Here is a 16,775-nt window from a genome sequence, read left to right as displayed (position 1 = left end):
GGTTTCACTTGCAAACAAGGGCATGCACTGTGCACTAGTCCCTGTTAGGCAGGCAGACAGGTAGCAGAAACACCACCCGAGGCTGTAGATGATCAATCGGATGCCGTGTATGGTGACTAGTTCAAGTGGAAGGTTTGTGAGCTCCCGACAGGCTGAGTTTTGTTCACATAAAGGGGTTAGTCAAACAATCCCTGAGCACAAATACACTGGGAAAAATCAAACTCTGTTTGTGGATAATTTGCAGGCCAAGAAAAGGTGAAAATCCCCAGGGAGGAGTGATTCACCCAGCTCTGTCATACAGGGAACCGGTGAGGTGGCAGCACATCGGCGTATGCAGCACAATGCAGCAGGGGTGAGAACCCAGCACTACGGTCCCTGGGGGTGAGTGGGGCAGGCAGTGACTTACGTTATCCACAATGGAGACGTCACAAGCTGGCTGGGCCAGGAGCAGCCTCACGGTCTCCAGTCGCCCGTGCTCGCAGGCGCACATCAGGGCTGTGGAGCCCTCCTCATCCTGCAGGTTGACGTCGGCTCCGCAGGCCAGCACGGCTTCAACCATCTCCTGCCTGCCATGGCTGACCGCCAGCATCAGCGCCGTCTGGCCAGCCTGCAAGCGAGAGGAGAGGTGAGGGGAGCCGCATGCAGGCGGACATGGAGAAGAGACATGGCACGGTCCCCTCCAGCTGGGAGAGGGGATATTAGTAACAGCTGGATGCTCTCCTAGACAGACAAGTGCCCAGGACCCACAGACTCATACTAGGCCAGAGGGGGTAAGGACTGCAGGGAGAGGACAGCGGCTACTCAGCCATGGCTTGTGTGCCCCACAGGGGGAGGAGGGATTCTCTCCACTTCCGCTGGATCTTCTCCCCCGAGGACCTGCTCGGCTTTGCCCATTCCCCAAGTCTGCTGGCTACCCTCTTCCCCCCAAGTCCTGGTTCCCTCGGGGCAGCTTCACACAGAAGGCAAATCTAAATAAGGAACATGCTTGGTCCTGACAGCGACAGAGCACTGGAAGCTCAGCACTGAGCACATGCAGGATCCGGCCAGCAGCTGCTGACGGGGACAAGCGCTATTTGGGAACCTATCGGAGACTCTAGAGTAGGCTGGCTTGGCTCGTGTTCCCGGCCCCATGTGGGGAGCCGCCTGCAGCCAGCCTGTCCCACCCAGAGCTCACTAGGGTAAAACAAAGCTTGTTTTGGTCCAAAGCAGGAGTAGCTTCCAAAGCTTAGGGCAACCAATCAGGGGACAGACACGAGCCCTGTCACTCAGGTGAGCCGGCCCACCTGCTCACAAGCTGTTCTTTCCAACAGTGGAGGACAGAGGCACGGCCTGGGAGCTCCGCAGGGCTGAATCTGGGGGTTTACAGCAGAGGTGACAGCTGCAGGGAGCAGCCCTGCTAGCACTGACCTGGCTCGCCTTGGCATTGACGTTTCCCAGGCTGAAAAGTCTCCTGACAACGTTCATGTCATCTTCGTGCTCCACTGACGCCAGAGCTGCCAGCATGAGGGCTGTGTAGCCGGCTTTATTCTGATGGTCAACGTTGCAAACCCCTGCAGAAAGAGAAGTGGGCCAGAGCAAACCCCAGCAGGCCAGAACGTTCAGCAGCAAAACTGCCCTTGGGTCTGCTCCCAAGAGCTCGTCTCAAGTCAAGGAGCGGCTGGTGCTGAGCCATTGCGCGCGGGGAGGTCTGGATTCTGGATGGCCAGGCCCATTGTGTGGCGGATGCAGAGCACCTCTTGCGCTGGCACTGCCAGGCCAAGGCACAGTCACCAGAGAGTCTGGCCCCCACCCTTCTCAGGCGCGGGGTCAGACCCACTCGCCGTGGGATGCTCTGCACTTTGGAAAGGCCTTGTTCCCTTCATGTTGCCATATGGTACATGTTTGCTGGGCAGCCCCCTCCTCCACAGCTGCGGTCCTGCGGGGAACCCCTTGCTGGATTCCTGGGGCTGCAAAGGAGGTTGGACATGCTCTGTGCGGCACGGAGCCTTGAGCAGGACTGGAGGATCTGCCGCTGCATGGAATCTCCTGTTCTGTTCCCCACCCTGCCAGGGGTGGGCCACGTCAGGGCCCGCGGAAGCTATTTCAGCTACCTGGGCTCATGACAAATGCCTAATGGCTGCACTGAACAGTGTTCTGCACAGGGACCCCTTTCACATGCCCCTGCAATGGCCACTGCCTGGGCTGCGTCTTGCTCTCTGAACGCAGGCGGCACCTTGGACTGCAGGTGGGGCATGACTGAGGGCAGCGAGCTTAGGCCCCTTGTCACAGCACAGACACCAAGACCCCGTCCATGTGTTTGTCACTGCACCCGCCCTGCGGTGCCCATGGGCAGCACTTCTGCATCAGAGTCTACCACTGCCACTGGGGACCCTGGAATGGATGCTGAGGGCAGGGAAATGCTTGTGTAGTAGGTTCATTTTCAGGCCTAATTCACTTGACACGTCTGTAACCCCAGGGCATGGGCCAGTGATGCGTTCTACACCTGGAGCACAGGCTAGTTTCTTGGGCTAGAGCCTGGCCGCTAGGGGGCGCTAGGAGAGGGAGGCAGACTGGCCTCCGGCTGTCGGGAGGAGGCGGTGGGTCAGGGCTCCCGGGTGGGTGTGTTTCATGGGAGGGCTCGGGATCAGCAGCCAAGAGGAGCTCGGGGACCAAGGTCTCTGCTCCCGTCCCCTAGTGCAGAACCCTCAGCTGAGCCATCCCCACTTCCGGGCTGGACCGGGTTACATCGCGCCCAGGGGTAAGCAGAAGGCACTTTGTGCTACTAACCCGTGTCCAGGAGCAGCTGCACGATCTGGAAGTTGGAGTGTGAGACACTGTAGTGGAGAGCTGTGTTACCGTTCCCATCCGAGAGATTGACCACGTGGGCCAGCATCCCCGGAGAGACCTCCGCGAAGGCCAGGAGGTGGTTGGCGACCAGCTCTGGGACAGAGGACTTCTGGCTGGACACTCGGAACCACTCCTGGAGGAGGATGCTGCTGCTGGACAGCTGGGGAAGGAGAAGCGCAGGCCTCAAGCTGGGAAATGCTTATCTCTAAGGGAACATGCTCATTGGCCAAAGCTGTTGCTGCGCTCAACACTTCCTCTGCTAAGTTTCACCCTAACACGAAGCCCGGGGAGCCTGAGTTCCCATGAGCAGCTGCACCATCCCCAGCCAAGTCCTCCCATTGCCACAAATACAGAGCAGTGCAATTCCCTACACCTCCCCCCTGGATAACATGGCACGGATCCGAGCTGCACCAAGGCCCTGGATGACAGGCCAGTGCCGAATCCTCTGGACTGAAACCTTACACATGGCGCTAGGCATTCCCTGGGCGGGGAGTGGACACGGACAGGAAGCCCCAGGAGGGAAGGCACAGATGTCTGGAGACATGGGTAGCAGGCAGCAGCTGGCTCTGTACCAGCCCTCAGGGCTTTCTCAGCATGCTGAGGGGATTGTGTGTGCAGGGTAAGAGCAGCCCTGGATAAGTCCCCTGGGGATGCAGGGAGCACGGGCTGTTCGGCCTCCAATCTCTTAGGGTCTGTGATGCCTGGAATGTCAGGCTGAGCCCAGCCGGGAGGAAGGGTTAGTGACTCAGACCATGACTCCACGGTGATCGTCTCATCTGACCTCCTGCACGACACAGGCCAGAGACCTGCCCAGAACAATTCCTTCTGCACTAGAGCAAAATACCCCCCCACACCTCCCCAAAGGGGCGCTCCAGGGTGCGCAGGGTGTCCAGCGTGTGGCATGCAGGGGAAGGACTAGTCTTCCATTGTCCTGGCTCACACACCTTTTCCTTGCGCTCAGTGTGGCGGATTACGGGCTCTAGCCGTGGGGCCAGGCAGGGCTGGTGTACAAGGGGTTGCAGAGGAGTTTGTGGATCCAGGCTCTGATGAGCTAACAGAAGCCTCTTTGGGGAGAATACCCCCGACTGCTGGTCTCCATCCCACCTAGGGCAAGCCCAGCTGTTTCACTTCTCGGCACCCCCTCCTACTCACCACCTCTTTGCTCTTCACGGCACTGGGATGGCTGAGGTGGTGCTTCACAATCATGCAGGCCTCTCTCATCCTTGGGCTCAGTTCAAACCTGTGAAAAGCAGTGGTGGGACGGAGCTGTCTGCAGTGTTACCCCAGAGAAGTAGGTGGCCTGCAGAACAGCAGGGGCAGGCCTCGAGCGGGCGCAGCTGCTGGTTAACAACCTGATCCCAGAGTTCCTGACGGGCATGTGCATAAACATCACACCAGCTTCTAGCCACGCCTCAGGGCGTGCAGGTGCAGCCAGGAGCTGCTTTTAAATCTCTGGCAGGACAGGCTAGGGGGGTTGCAGCAACTAAGTTAGTTGCTCATTAAAGCACAAAAGGGGGGGGGAATTCATCAGCAATAGACTCAAAGGATTGTTAGGAGAAAAGAAAACGAGCCACGTGCTGCTTCCATGCATGACTGGAGACAGCCCTGAACCCTCCCTCGGTACCCTGGCACTACCTAGCAGATACATCTGTGGCTCCCCTTGCCAGCGGATCTCAGCACCTCACAAACATTCACAGATTCATCTGCTACTCCCCATTTTGAAGACAGGAAACCGAGGCACAGACAGGAGGGCCCATGGCTCCCCCAGGGAGCATGGAACGGAGCAAGGCATTGAACCAAAACGTCTGAGTCTAAGGCAAGTGCCAGAGCCACAAGATTATCCTTCCTCTTCTGCAGTAGGGATGCTCTCACCACTCAGGTGTTGGGCATGGGATTCTGACGCATCAGACATTGGTAACAGCCAGAGACTGGATCCCAGAGTAAAGGCACGAATATCTGATCTGGTGCAGCAGGGAGGGGCAGGCTAGAGGGGTCAAAGGGCCGATTTGGATTCCTGCCTTCCTAGGGGGTTGCCCTGGAAAAAGCCCCCATTATTTCCATCATTCAGAATCCCATTTGTGTTCTGCACAGGCCCAAAGGCTCCCGGACTGCAGCACTCGGGGAGCGTGCGTTTCAGTCTCTGCTTCCCAGGAGCTCCCAGAGAAATGATTACAGGCCCTAGCAAGCAGCAACATCGGAATGGAGGGACTGCCCAGCTGGGTTAGACCAAAGCTCCATCTAGTTCAGTGTCCCGTCTCCAACACTGGCCAGTCTCAGATGCAAAAACCCCACAGTGGGCAATTATGGTATAACATGGCCATAGCAGAAATTTCTTTCTAACCCATCATTTAGTGCATGGGTCGGCAACCTTTCAGAAGTGATATGCCGAGTCTTCATTTATTCACTCTGATTTAAGGTTTTGCGTGCCAGTCATACATTTTAACGTTTTTAGAAGGTCTCTTTCTATAAGTCTAGAATATATAACTAAACTATTGTTGTATGTAAAGTAAGTAAGGTTTTTAAAATGTTTAAGAAGCTTCATTTAAAATTAAATTAAAATGCAGAGCCCCCCCCAGACCGGCGGCCAGGACCTGGGCAGTGTGAGTGCCACTGAAAATCAGCTCGCGTGCCGCCTTTGGCACGCGTGCCATAGGTTGCCTACCCCTGATTTAGTGGTTGGCTGATGCCCAAAGCATGGGGTTTTTTATCCATTCCAAGCTTTGTGGTTTTTTTAATCCTAGCCAATGTGGATGTTCTCATATAAATGTTGTACCTATTTTTTAATCCTGCTGGGCAATTGCCCTCGATTATATCCAGAGGCAGTGAATTCCACTGGCTAATCTTGTGTTGTGTAAAAAGGAAGTGTCCCTATTTCAGTTTTAAATTTTCTGCCTTGGAGGTGTCTTTGTTCTTGTTTCAGTAGTGCCCGATCCAGCTTTTCTGTACCATTCATTATTTCCTATACCCTTATCATGTTCCCTCTTATTTGTTTCCTGTCTAAATTACATGTATCATGTACCTTGCCATTTATGAATGGTTTTCCAGTCCCCCAGTGCAGCCCTTCTGAACAACACATGCTACCCCTTCTCAAAAGTACAGCAAGGCTCTCCTGGACACATGCTCCCCTGATTGCCCCTGGAGGCGTTATGGCTTTTCTTGCTAGGAGCTTCAGCAAAGGGCAGTGCACTTCCTTCCTCTGGCCCTAGGAGCGGGTGACTGCACCTTTAGCAAGCTGGGTGCACCTGCAGATCGAAGGTGGCTTTCTTTGTGCATGCGTCATCACAGATTTCAAATGGGCGGATTGCTAAACTGAAATCTGTTTTTTCCCCCAACAGAACAATGTCCCCAGAGTAGTTTGCACCCAGGCCTATTTTCAACCTTCCACTGTTTTAATGAAGCCCTGCTCAAAACACCAAGCAGGGAGAATTCCCCCCTGACTCCCCCATAACACAGATACAGCTGGCAGAATTTTGCTCCAATTTCCTGAAAGAGTCACCTTCTAGCAGAGCCCAACCAGGGCAGATGCCAGCCCCCAAGGGGGAATGTTTTACAAAGCTAGGAGCAGGTGGAAATGGGGGTAGAATGCAAACTGTTTAGCAACCTTAGCTTCACTGGTTGCCACTAGTGATGGCTCTAACAGCGTCTGCTGGCAGCGCCCAGCTGGGAGATGCTGGCTTGCCCAGGGGGGTGGGGCTAGGATGAGTTTGAGTGGCCGATCTTTTTACTAACCAATTCAGCTGAGATTAGGGCCGGTCGGATCTTTTAAACTCAATTATTTTTCCTGTCAAAAAATACAATTCAAATGTTTCACCAAATGGGTCCAATTGTGGCCACAAAGAGTTGGAAACGAGATGAACGTGGTGGCTCTGTTTTGTCTTGTTCACTGGGGGAGGGAAGGAATTGTCTATGGCAAAATTAGAACGAAATCGTTTCCTTGGACATTTTTGCAGAAATAAAATTGGCTTTTTCGGCCAGGAGAGGGAGACAGCAGCTGGAACCGCTCCTGGCCTGAGACGTTTCTGTGGAAGGGGCTCTAGACAACTCCTCCTCCCTCCCCACTGGCTCCAGGGGGTTTGGGGCTGGAGTGCTCTCATATAACTGGGCCTTTCTGACTAATTCCAGCCCTGGGGAGACTACCCTGCACTTACTTCTCCTTCACCTCGGTGGGGTCCAGAGCTGGTGCACTCTCTGTCCCCTGCTCCCCGTTTCTCTTCCTTTGCTCCATGCCCGGCTCAGGACCCTCCACGCTGCTCGCAGTCTCACCCACGTTCGCACCGATCTCCTCGTCCCAAGTGTTTGCGTCGTCCTCCGCGTCGCTGTCAGAGCTGGTGGGTGAAATCTTCTCAGAGGAGCTGTCTTCACTGTCCTCCTCCTCCTCCTCACTGGACGTGCTCTCGTACCTGCCGGGAGAGAGAGCAGGGTCAGGGCACTGCAGTGAGATCTGCCACTTTCTCCCATGATGCCCGTACTGTGCAGAGGGAGAGCTGCATGTTGCAATCATTGCAGCTTCTTGCCCTGCAGTGGGACTAGGATGCAGCCAGGTTTACAGAGATCTGCGAGTGCTGGAGCTTGCGCCCTGGCAAGAGATGGAATGAAGGGCACATACTCCCCATTCAGCACCCCCACGAACTGCAGGCTCTTCCTCCCGCCCTCGGCCTCGCTCTTCGGAAACCCGTCTCGCTTCTTCATGATCGACTTCAGGGCACCTGAGGAAACAGAGATGGGAAGTCACATGGTGGAAAGCCCTGCCTCTGGCATAGACACAGGGCCAGGGTCTCACTCCACCCACCCCGAGTTCCTGGAAAGGAGGCTGGGTGGGGTGGGAGGCTGTCCAGGAGAGGCTGGGGGTGAGAACAGGCTGTTCCTGTCCAGAGCCTGCTGGGCTGGGGGATTCTCCGCTTGTCGCTCCGTCTCCCGCCCCGAAGGCCTGGAATTTGTTCTACCTTCGTCTCACTAGAGAGTAACAAAGCACAGGGGAATCTGCTGCTCTGTCCATCTGGACACCCCGAGCTTCAGCAGAGCCACAGGCCCAGGCAGCGTCCTGCATGTGCCGAGGAAGGCAGCTCTAACCCACAGCACTCGGGGCTCTAATTCTCAATGGCTGCCCAGGTGTGGGAGCTCCTAGCCATGCCCAGGTCTTGTCCCCCCAAACACAAGCACACAATCCCTGCCCTCTTACCCCTCCCCCAACCCCCCACCTGTCCTGCTCCACACAAACACTGCGCTCCCCCTCCCCCAGCCTGAAGATCCTCAGTCACCCCACAAACCTCTGGGCTAATTCACTGGGGAGCTGGAAGCATGTGGTTACCAGAATCGCTGTCACATGACCTATGGTGAGGTCATCTGCCCAGGTGCCTGATCAACACAGCCTCCTCTCAGGTTGGAAGTCTCCTCTCACTGACACTGCTGAGTAGCTCCATTGAAGTTAATGGGATGGTGTCAAACCGGTGTGAGTGAGTGGAGAACCAGGATCCTGGGGGGTCAGGCTCCAGCTAACTGCTTGAAAAGAAATGCAAATGGGCGTGTTCCGCCAGGGCCTGACAGGTGTGAGGCTTGTCAGCATGCAGCAGATGCTGGCGTAAGTGACTCACCAGCCCCAGGACTCAGAGGAGCGTTACTGTCCTTCTCCAGAGGCCTTTCCCGCGTTGCACTCACACACTCGTGCACCCCTTTCCTGGAGTCCTGGGGAATTAAACGTGACCCTTGCTCCACTTCCACTGTCCCTGTCCCTCCCTGAGGCATGGCTGTCTTAGTGCCACTGGCGACACCAGACTCAGCAACGTCCACCTGGTTTCCACCTTCTCCGGCACCATTGGGGGTTTGTTTAGACTTATCACCAACCACACCTTGATCAGTTTCTTCCATTGCTGCATCGATTCCTGCCTCTATATCAGCTTGGGTGTCCTTCTCTTCATACAGGGCTGGTGAATCTGGACCTACAGCAACTTCTCTACTTTCCAAATTGCAGTTGACTCCAATGCACAACATCTCTGGCGAGCAATCCACACCCTTATCGATCATTTCCAAGTGGCTGCCCACCCCCTGGCTCTGCATTGGTACCGCAGCCTCTGCATGCGCTTCTACCATCTGAGGCTTGGCCATTATTTCCTTATCTATCAAAGTTCTTGGCCTTCTGGAACAAACCTCTACTCTTAACTCCTCAAGCTCCTTAGTCGCATCCTTCAAGTGGCCTTCCATCATGGCGATGACCTCTCTCTGGTGGCCAATCGTGTGCTGCAGCAGCTCCATTTCCTTCTCTGCTTCCGTCGGAAGCCCTAACAAGGACTCCACGACCCACACTGCAGCGTCCTTGGTCTCAGTCTCTTGGCCAACGGCAATCTCATGGCATGGCTTCTGAGATCGGTAGTAGAACACGGCCTCGTTCATGTTCACCCCCTCGCCCACACCTACAGACTTACACGCTTTCTCCATGGCCTTTGCGGGGCGGGCAGCCGCCCTGCTGGCTCGCACATTCCTGTCCGAAGCAGACAGTTTCTCAGTGAGTCTCCTTAACTCTGTGATTTTACTTGCTCGAGCCTTCACCGACTCCAGTTCCCTTTCCAGTTCCGCGGGAGCCTCCTGGCTTGCCCTGGCAACCTCTGCGCCGAGAGACCTGGGTGGAAAGCTGAAAACAGAAGCCTCGCTCGTTTCGGGCAGGGGTTGCTCCTGCAAACCTGCCATCAGCTTCTCCTTCTCCCGCTTCAGTTCGCAGATTTTCATTTCTAGGACTGGGATCGTCTTAACTTGTTCCTCCAGCTCTTTGAGTTGCTTGAGGGCAGCAGCCATCTGCTCCCGCACATGCTGCAGATGCGCTGGGCTGATGTTGGTGGCCGGGGTGCTCCTTCCGGAATTCAAAGGGCTCATTCTCATAGAGCCCGTCAGAGACGGGCCAGGTGTGGCTTGGCTGTCCCCATTTCCATTCAAAGGGACAGCAGAGGAGGAGCGGGTCTGGTGAAAAGAAGCGGTACTGGAGATGGAGATCCATGTTTTAGAGGGACTGCTGGGTGGCCCAGTCATCTGGGCATCTCCACTACTCAGCAAATGGAGCTGCTCTAGCTCCAGCCTCCTACTTGTCTCTTGCAGGGTTTTCTCCACCCGGGGATTTCGCATGAGGGATTTGGGGGCAGGAGGTGGGAGGAGATTTATAACTGGAGTTGGAGACACAGGGTTGGAAGCCTGTTTGCTCAGGGGCTCTCTCATTTCTGAGGACCCAGACTGCGTTCTGATGCGTGGAGATAACAGGAGCATGTTCCTTCCATCCTCGCTGGCCGTGGATGCCAGAGACTCGGTGGAGGTCCATCCACTGGCGTGGCCGCTGGGGCTTCTCAGGGAACTGGGCTGCTGCTTGGGCCCTTTCGCTTTCCGGTGCTTCGGCACCTTCTTGAGAGTTTGGCCACTCTCAATGTCATCGACATATTTCAGAAAATCGAGGTCTAGCAGGAAGCCATAGGGGGTTTCCACAGAGTAGGAGCTCTTCTCCCCATCGTCCTGATCTCTGTACAAGAAGGGGCCACCTAAATCTGCCAGGAAAGCCAAAAGGAAACCATTGGTACAGTCAAGAAAGACCTAAGTTCGTCAAACCCATCTCCTGTCCCTGTCTCCAGAGGTGCTGGAAGTAGGGGTGTGGGGGGTGCGGTAGCACCCCCTGGCTTGAAGCGGTTTCCATCATATACAGAGTTTACAGTTTGGTTCAGCTCTCAGCACCCCTGCCTGTCTCCATGTTCTCAGCTTTTCCTGCTGGATGCAGGGCAAGTGTTTGATGCCACAGAAAGTTCACGTAGGTGCCCAGACTGGACAAAAAGGCCTGGGGCTTTCTCACCTGGCAGAAGCTGGGAAGCAGGGGTCTGGAATACCCCATGTGCCCTCTGCTCTGAGCACCACTTGGAGCCTGTGGGGAAGCCTGGACCCATGTGAGTGTCACACCCAAATTTGAGGGTGAGGATTAATTCAGGGTCTTTAAGAGGGAGGTGAAGCAGCGGTCAGTCCATGGACAGAGGATGCTAAACTGGGGCATGTTCAGCAGGGACAGGGCCATGAGACAAAGTGACCTAGGGCCTGATCCAATGTCCATTGAGGGCAGCGGTGGCACTAGGCTTTGGATCAGGCCCAGAGAGAGGTTAGGAGTCTGCGCTTCATGAAAAGGCCTTCACTCTGGTGTTAAAGTAGAGGGGAGCAGCGGGGGGGGGGGGAGGGAGGGGAGGGGGGGGAGGGGAGGTGCCCAGCTCCCCATCCCTGCCTGGTGCAGCTGCCAATCAATTCAGGTGTATGGCTGAGCCCCAGAGCATCTGAAGGAAACCCTCCATCATTAGTGTGAATGGACCGACAGCGAGAGTGTCTGAGCCCTGGGATCCCCTCTCCACTTGACTCAGGTGTGTGACCCTCCCACTGGATTAGCTCTGAATCCTCACTAGAATCCTGCTAGAGCTGGTTGGGAATTTTCTGTCACAGTGATTTTCTGACACAAAATGCAGTTTCCACAAAGTCGACATTTTCAGTAGGAAAATCTTGATTTTACCAAAAATTTTCAATTTTCCATCAGTGATAAATCAAAATAAAATATTCCACTTTGTCTGCGTTTGACCCAAATCAAATTTTGTTGAACTGACTCAAAACAGATCATTTCAAATCTGTTCAATAAAACATTAAACGACATTTCCCTGAAGCACAGGGCCTTGTAGGAATTGTAGTTCAGCCCTGCCTCCTGCCTTAGAATAATAGAATATCAGGGTTAGAAGAGACCTCAGGAGGTATCTAGTCCAACGGGGGGTGCTCAAAGCAGGACCAACCCCAACTAAATCATCCCAGCCAGGGCTTGGTCAAGCCGGGCCTTAAAAACCTCTAAGGCTGGAGATTCCACCACCTCCCTAGGGAACCCATTCCAGTGCTTCACCACCCTCCTAGGGAAATAGTGTTTCCTAATATCCAACCTAGACTTCCCCCACTGCAACTTGAGACCATTGCTCCTTGTTCTGTCATCTGGTACCACTGAGAACAGCCGAGCTCCATCCTCTTTGGAACCCCCCTTCAGGTAGTTGAAGGCTGCTATCAAATCCCCCCTCACTCTTCTCTTCTGCAGACTAAATAAGCCCAGTTCCCTCAGCCTCTCCTCGTAAATCATGTGCCCCAGCCCCCTGGTCATTTTCATTGCCCTCCCCTGGACTCTCTCCAATTTGTCCACATCCTTTCTGTAATGGGGGGGACCAAAACTGGACACAATACTCCAGATGTGGCCTCACCACTTCCCTCAATCTGCTGGCAATGCTCCTATTAATACAGCCCAATATGCCATTGGCCCTCTTGTCAACAAGTGCACACTGCTGACTCATATCCAGCTTCTCATCCACTGAAATCCCCAGGTCCTTTTCTGCAGAACTGTTGCTTAGCCAGTGTGTCCCCAGCCTGTAGCGGTGCATGGGATTCTTCCTTCCTAAGTGCAGGACTCTGCGTTCTCTCCTATGAGCCAAGCTCCCTGGAGGACTACATCTCCCATAATGCAGTGTAGATTTCCCTCAGCCCAAGCTGTGTGGTGCATCATGGGAGATGTAGTCTGGGAAGGGAGTCTGGTTCATAGGGAGAATGGGACTCCTGAGCTCCCATGAGGCAACGTACCACAACAGGTCCATGCAGTTTAACATTGAAATGACTGGAAAGAAGCATTTTGAGTCATTTCAACGAAGCAAACAGTCAGCATGGATTCACCAAGGGCAAGTCATGCCTGACTAACCTAATTGCCTTGTATGACAAGATAACTGGCTCTGTGGATGAGGGGAAAGCAGTGGATGTGTTATTCCTTGACTTTAGCAAAGCTTTTGATATGGTCTCCCACAGTATTCTTGCCAGCAAGTTAAAGAAGTATGGGCTGGATGAATGGACTGTAAGGTGGATAGAAAGCTGGCTAGATCATCGGGCTCAATGGGTAGTGATCAATGGCTGCATGTCTAGTTGGCAGCTGGTATCAAGCAGAGTGCCCCAAGGGTCAGTCCTGGGGCCGGTTTTGTTCAATATCTTCATTAATGATCTGGAGGATGGTGTGGACTGCACCCTCAGCAAGTTTGCAGATGACACTAAACTGGGAGGAGTGGTAGATACGCTGGAGGGTAGGGACAGGATACAGAGGGACCTAGACAAATTAGAGGATTGGGCCAAAAGAAACCTGATGAGGTTCAACAAGGTCAAGTGCAGAGTCCTGCACTTAGGACCGAAGAATCCCATGCACTGCTACAGACTAGAGACTGAATGGCTAGGCAGCAGTTCTGCAGAAAAGGACCTAGGGGTTACATTGGATGAGAAGCTGGATATGAGTCAACAGTGTGCCCTTGTTGCCAAGAAGGCGAACAGCATTTTGGGCTGTATAAGTAGGGGCATTGCCAGCAGATCGAGGGACGTGATCATTCCCCTCTATTCAACATTGGTGAGGCCTCATCAGGAGTACTGTGTCCAGTTTTGGGCCCCACACTACAAGAAGGATGTGGAAAAATTGAAAAGAGTCCAGCAGAGGGCAACAAAAATGATTAGGGGACTGGAGCACATGACTTACGAGGAGAGGCTGAGGGAACTGGGATTATTTAGTCTGCAGAAGAGAAGAATGAGGGGGGATTTGATAGCAGCCTTCAACTACCTGAAAGGGGGTTCCAAAGAGGATGGATCTAGACTGTTCTCAGTGGTACCAGATGACAGAACAAGGAGCAATGGTCTCAAGTTGCAGTGGGGGAGGTCTAGGTTGGATATTAGGAAAAACTTTTTCACTACGAGGGTGGTGAAGCGCTGGAATGCGTTACCTAGGGTGGTGGAATCTCCTTCCTTAGAGGTTTTTAAGGTCAGGCTTGACAAAGCCCTGGCTGGGATGATTTAGTTGGGAATTGGTCCTGCTTTGAGCAGGGGGTTGGACTAGATGACCTCCTGAGGTCCCTTCCAATCCTGATATTCTATGAAAGGTTTCAACCTTTCTAAATAGAAATTTCTCAGACTTTCCATTTTATGAAAAAGTTCTACATTTCCACTTTTCATCCCAATTTGTGTGAAAAGAAATGTTGACGTACAGGAATTTCCTGCCGGGTGGAAATGCTGGGTTTTGCTCAGCTCTACCAACCGCCCACAGAGAGAGACGGCTGCAGCCAGGGCCAGCCTTACATAGGGGCGAACTGGGAGAAAGCCCAGGGCACCGTTATAAACGGGGCGCCTCCAGAGCAGGGGTGCCCCTCCCCCTGCTGGTGCCTGCAGTCCTGCGGCTCTGCCCCCTGCCTTGGAGCCGCCCCTGGCCAGCTGCTCCTGGGACCTTCCTGCCTGCTGTATGGGGGGGGGAGGGGAAAGGGGTGCTGATGTCATGGTGTCCCCTGCCCTGCCCCCCACCCAGGTACCCCATCTCCGCAGAGCAGGGTGTGTGTGTGTGAGGACAGGGCTCACCAAGAGAGGGACTGAGCTGCTGGCGGCTGCTACAGTGTCTGAAGCTTTCCTTAAGAGAGCTGCACTCAGCCGTCTGAAAGGGCCAGAGCGTGGCCTCTCACACACACTGTCTCTTTCACACTCATCCCCCAACACATACTTATATTGTTGGTTTTGTTGGTACTTCCCGCACTGCGTATATGTTCTCTGTAATTTTATTCTTTCAAAGTGCTGTTATTTTAGTTTTTTGACCGGTCTGTGCATTTCGTAATTTTATTTCTCTCTCAGGCTTACACTGAATTCTTTGAGTAGTGAGTGCTAAAATGCCTAACCTGTCCTGGCTGGAGTAATTATGATTATTACCGTTATTATCATATTGTGCTTTGTCATTCATTATTTAAAGTGGTACAATCAAATAACAGTATCCTTCTAGAATGTAACTTTAGCTTGTACTCACCGTAGCAGTGCCAGTTTAAAAAACATTAGCTAAATGCATAACTTTAGACACTGGGTAGATGAAAGTTGCTTATTTTCAAATTGTATTTTTAGTTATATCTGTAAAATAACTTGAAATTTGCATGAAAATAACTGCAGTTCCAACTCTGATACCAATAGCAATGATGGAGTCAAATGTTAGTGAGTCACATACATGATTGTGATCGGTAAACATAAATGCCAAAATAATTAGAAAAATAAATTCCCTTTCTTAATAAAAGAGCAAAAAACCCTTATCACATATGTTAAAATTATGTTTTTAGTGAAAAACAATTGACTAAAGTAGATAATGGCAGTAACACAGATTTTAAGCCGATTTTATTTATTTTTATGTATCTCTAATAAAGATAGTGTACAAAGTATCAAACGTGTAAAGCTCCAGAACTGATACCTCAAGGTTTGGGATTGGGAATATCTTGCTGTATTATCTCCTGATTGTTCTAAATTTACATATAAACTTTAAACGTGGCTTTAATTGGTGTTGGTAGATATTTTTTTCTTTCTTTATATAACAATTAGATACAGTGCTCCTGTCAGCTAATTCCTACGTTATTATCTGCAAAAACCCTGGAGTTTTCAGGTACCTAAGCAGTCCCTGGACTCACGGTTAAAGTTTCCTCCCCACCAAATCTGAAATGGTGCCCTGGATGAGCCAGGAGGTCGTGGGCTCTGGCAAGATGCAGCCCCCATGTGACAGCGCGAAGCCACATGCCGAGCATCAGGCACCACAAGCCCCAGCAGCAGCGCAGAAGGGTGTCAATACACCATATGCCAGGCCCCCCTTCTGCGCTGCTGCTGCTGGTGGCGCTGCCTTCAGAGCTGGGTGCCCAGCCAGTATCAGGCCACCCTGCCAGTGCTTAGGTCTAGCCTCTGGCATCTCTTTCAATACAAATTAAACACTAGGGGAGGCAGTGGGGCCCAGAGGTGATGGGGGGAAGGGAGGGAAAGCCCAGGGAGCCTGGGGGGGCTAGGAGTGATGGGGGGAGGGGGAAATGCCAAAATACAAGTTCCCCAGGGTGCCATTTTTCCTAAGGCCGGCCCTGGCTGCAGCCTTGGAGGTGCAGACGACTCTGCTTAGGCTGCAGCCCCTGCCATTTGCATTCATGGCAGAGGTTGATCACCCCTTTCCATCTCTTTTTGTGGGAGGGCAGGGGGTGCCCCATCTCTACATTCGGAGCTGAGCACTGGGAGAACACATCATCCTGGTACCCCTTAGGTAGGAGCTGCCCATGTCTTTACCTGGGAGATTCTGGTTCAGGTGTATGGGCTGTGCCATCTTCTCCTAGGGGATCACAAAACCATAGACCAGCGGACTGCGAATCTGAAAAGACATTATGAGCCGGAGTGAATTCCTTCCTGGTAGGTAGGCTGTGGCTCTCAGCAGCACAGACTAGAAGGAAGCCCGTCTATGCAACCCCAACTGCCCTCCCGCCTTCACACCCCAATTCCACTTCATATGCCAAAACATCACAAAGAAACCCCAATCACAGGGGAACAGCCTCCTGCCGCATCACACCACCACACGGTGAAACCCGCCTCCCTCAGAGAGCTCTGTGCCCAGACAGCCTCCGCGTTCCTCCCCCTGCAGAGACGGCCTCATGGAACGCTCAGCGCAGCAGGAGCCTGCGTTTCCCACACACACCCCCTCTGTCTCCCTTTCCCCAACTCCATTCTGCAGCATTTGTGTTGGCTCCTGCCCTGGAAGCCTTTAGCCACCCCCACCCCGTCTGGGCAGCCTGCCTCAAAGCACAGCATAGGAGGATTAGGGGAAATTGCAGCTAGACTCTGCAATGCATTCTGGGGCACAGAGGGAAAGGGGAGACCTGAAGTGAAACTTGGAAAAGAAAATATAACCTGAAAGGTAAGGGAGGAGAAGACCCTGCTCAGGCAGCAATTGCATCAGAGAAAGGGCAAAATCTGTACCATGCCCCAGCTTCTGTTCAGCACTTGTCAGCTGGAGATCTTGAAGTAGCATAAGGGCTGCTGGAGAGAGCACTGGACTGAGGCTCAGGAGACCTGGGTTCTGGTCCTGGCTCTGCTGCTAGGTGACCTTAGGTACAAGTCACCTTTCT

The 16,775-nt window shown here is 53.2% G+C and overlaps 1 protein-coding gene across 1 annotated transcript in view; it reads right to left on the bottom strand.

Moving 5' to 3' along the window:
• KANK3 (KN motif and ankyrin repeat domains 3) overlaps nt 1-16,775 on the bottom strand; it is a 46,331-nt gene that overhangs the window by 3,392 nt on the left and 26,164 nt on the right. Inside the window, exons 2-9 of the mRNA XM_065422074.1 lie at nt 15,943-16,024; nt 8,418-10,346; nt 7,433-7,532; nt 6,975-7,226; nt 3,979-4,066; nt 2,767-2,986; nt 1,408-1,550; nt 407-607 (exon numbers count right to left, since the gene is read on the bottom strand). Coding sequence (XP_065278146.1) covers nt 407-607; nt 1,408-1,550; nt 2,767-2,986; nt 3,979-4,066; nt 6,975-7,226; nt 7,433-7,532; nt 8,418-10,346; nt 15,943-15,979 — 2,970 coding nt within the window. The 5' untranslated portion in view covers nt 15,980-16,024. The remainder of the gene's footprint in view (nt 1-406; nt 608-1,407; nt 1,551-2,766; nt 2,987-3,978; nt 4,067-6,974; nt 7,227-7,432; nt 7,533-8,417; nt 10,347-15,942; nt 16,025-16,775) is intronic.

Source organism: Emys orbicularis, chromosome 24, assembly GCF_028017835.1.
Source record: "Emys orbicularis isolate rEmyOrb1 chromosome 24, rEmyOrb1.hap1, whole genome shotgun sequence".
NCBI lineage: Eukaryota > Metazoa > Chordata > Testudines > Emydidae > Emys > Emys orbicularis.
Note: the sequence above shows the minus strand (reverse complement) of the source record. Positions and strands in the feature narration are given on the sequence as shown.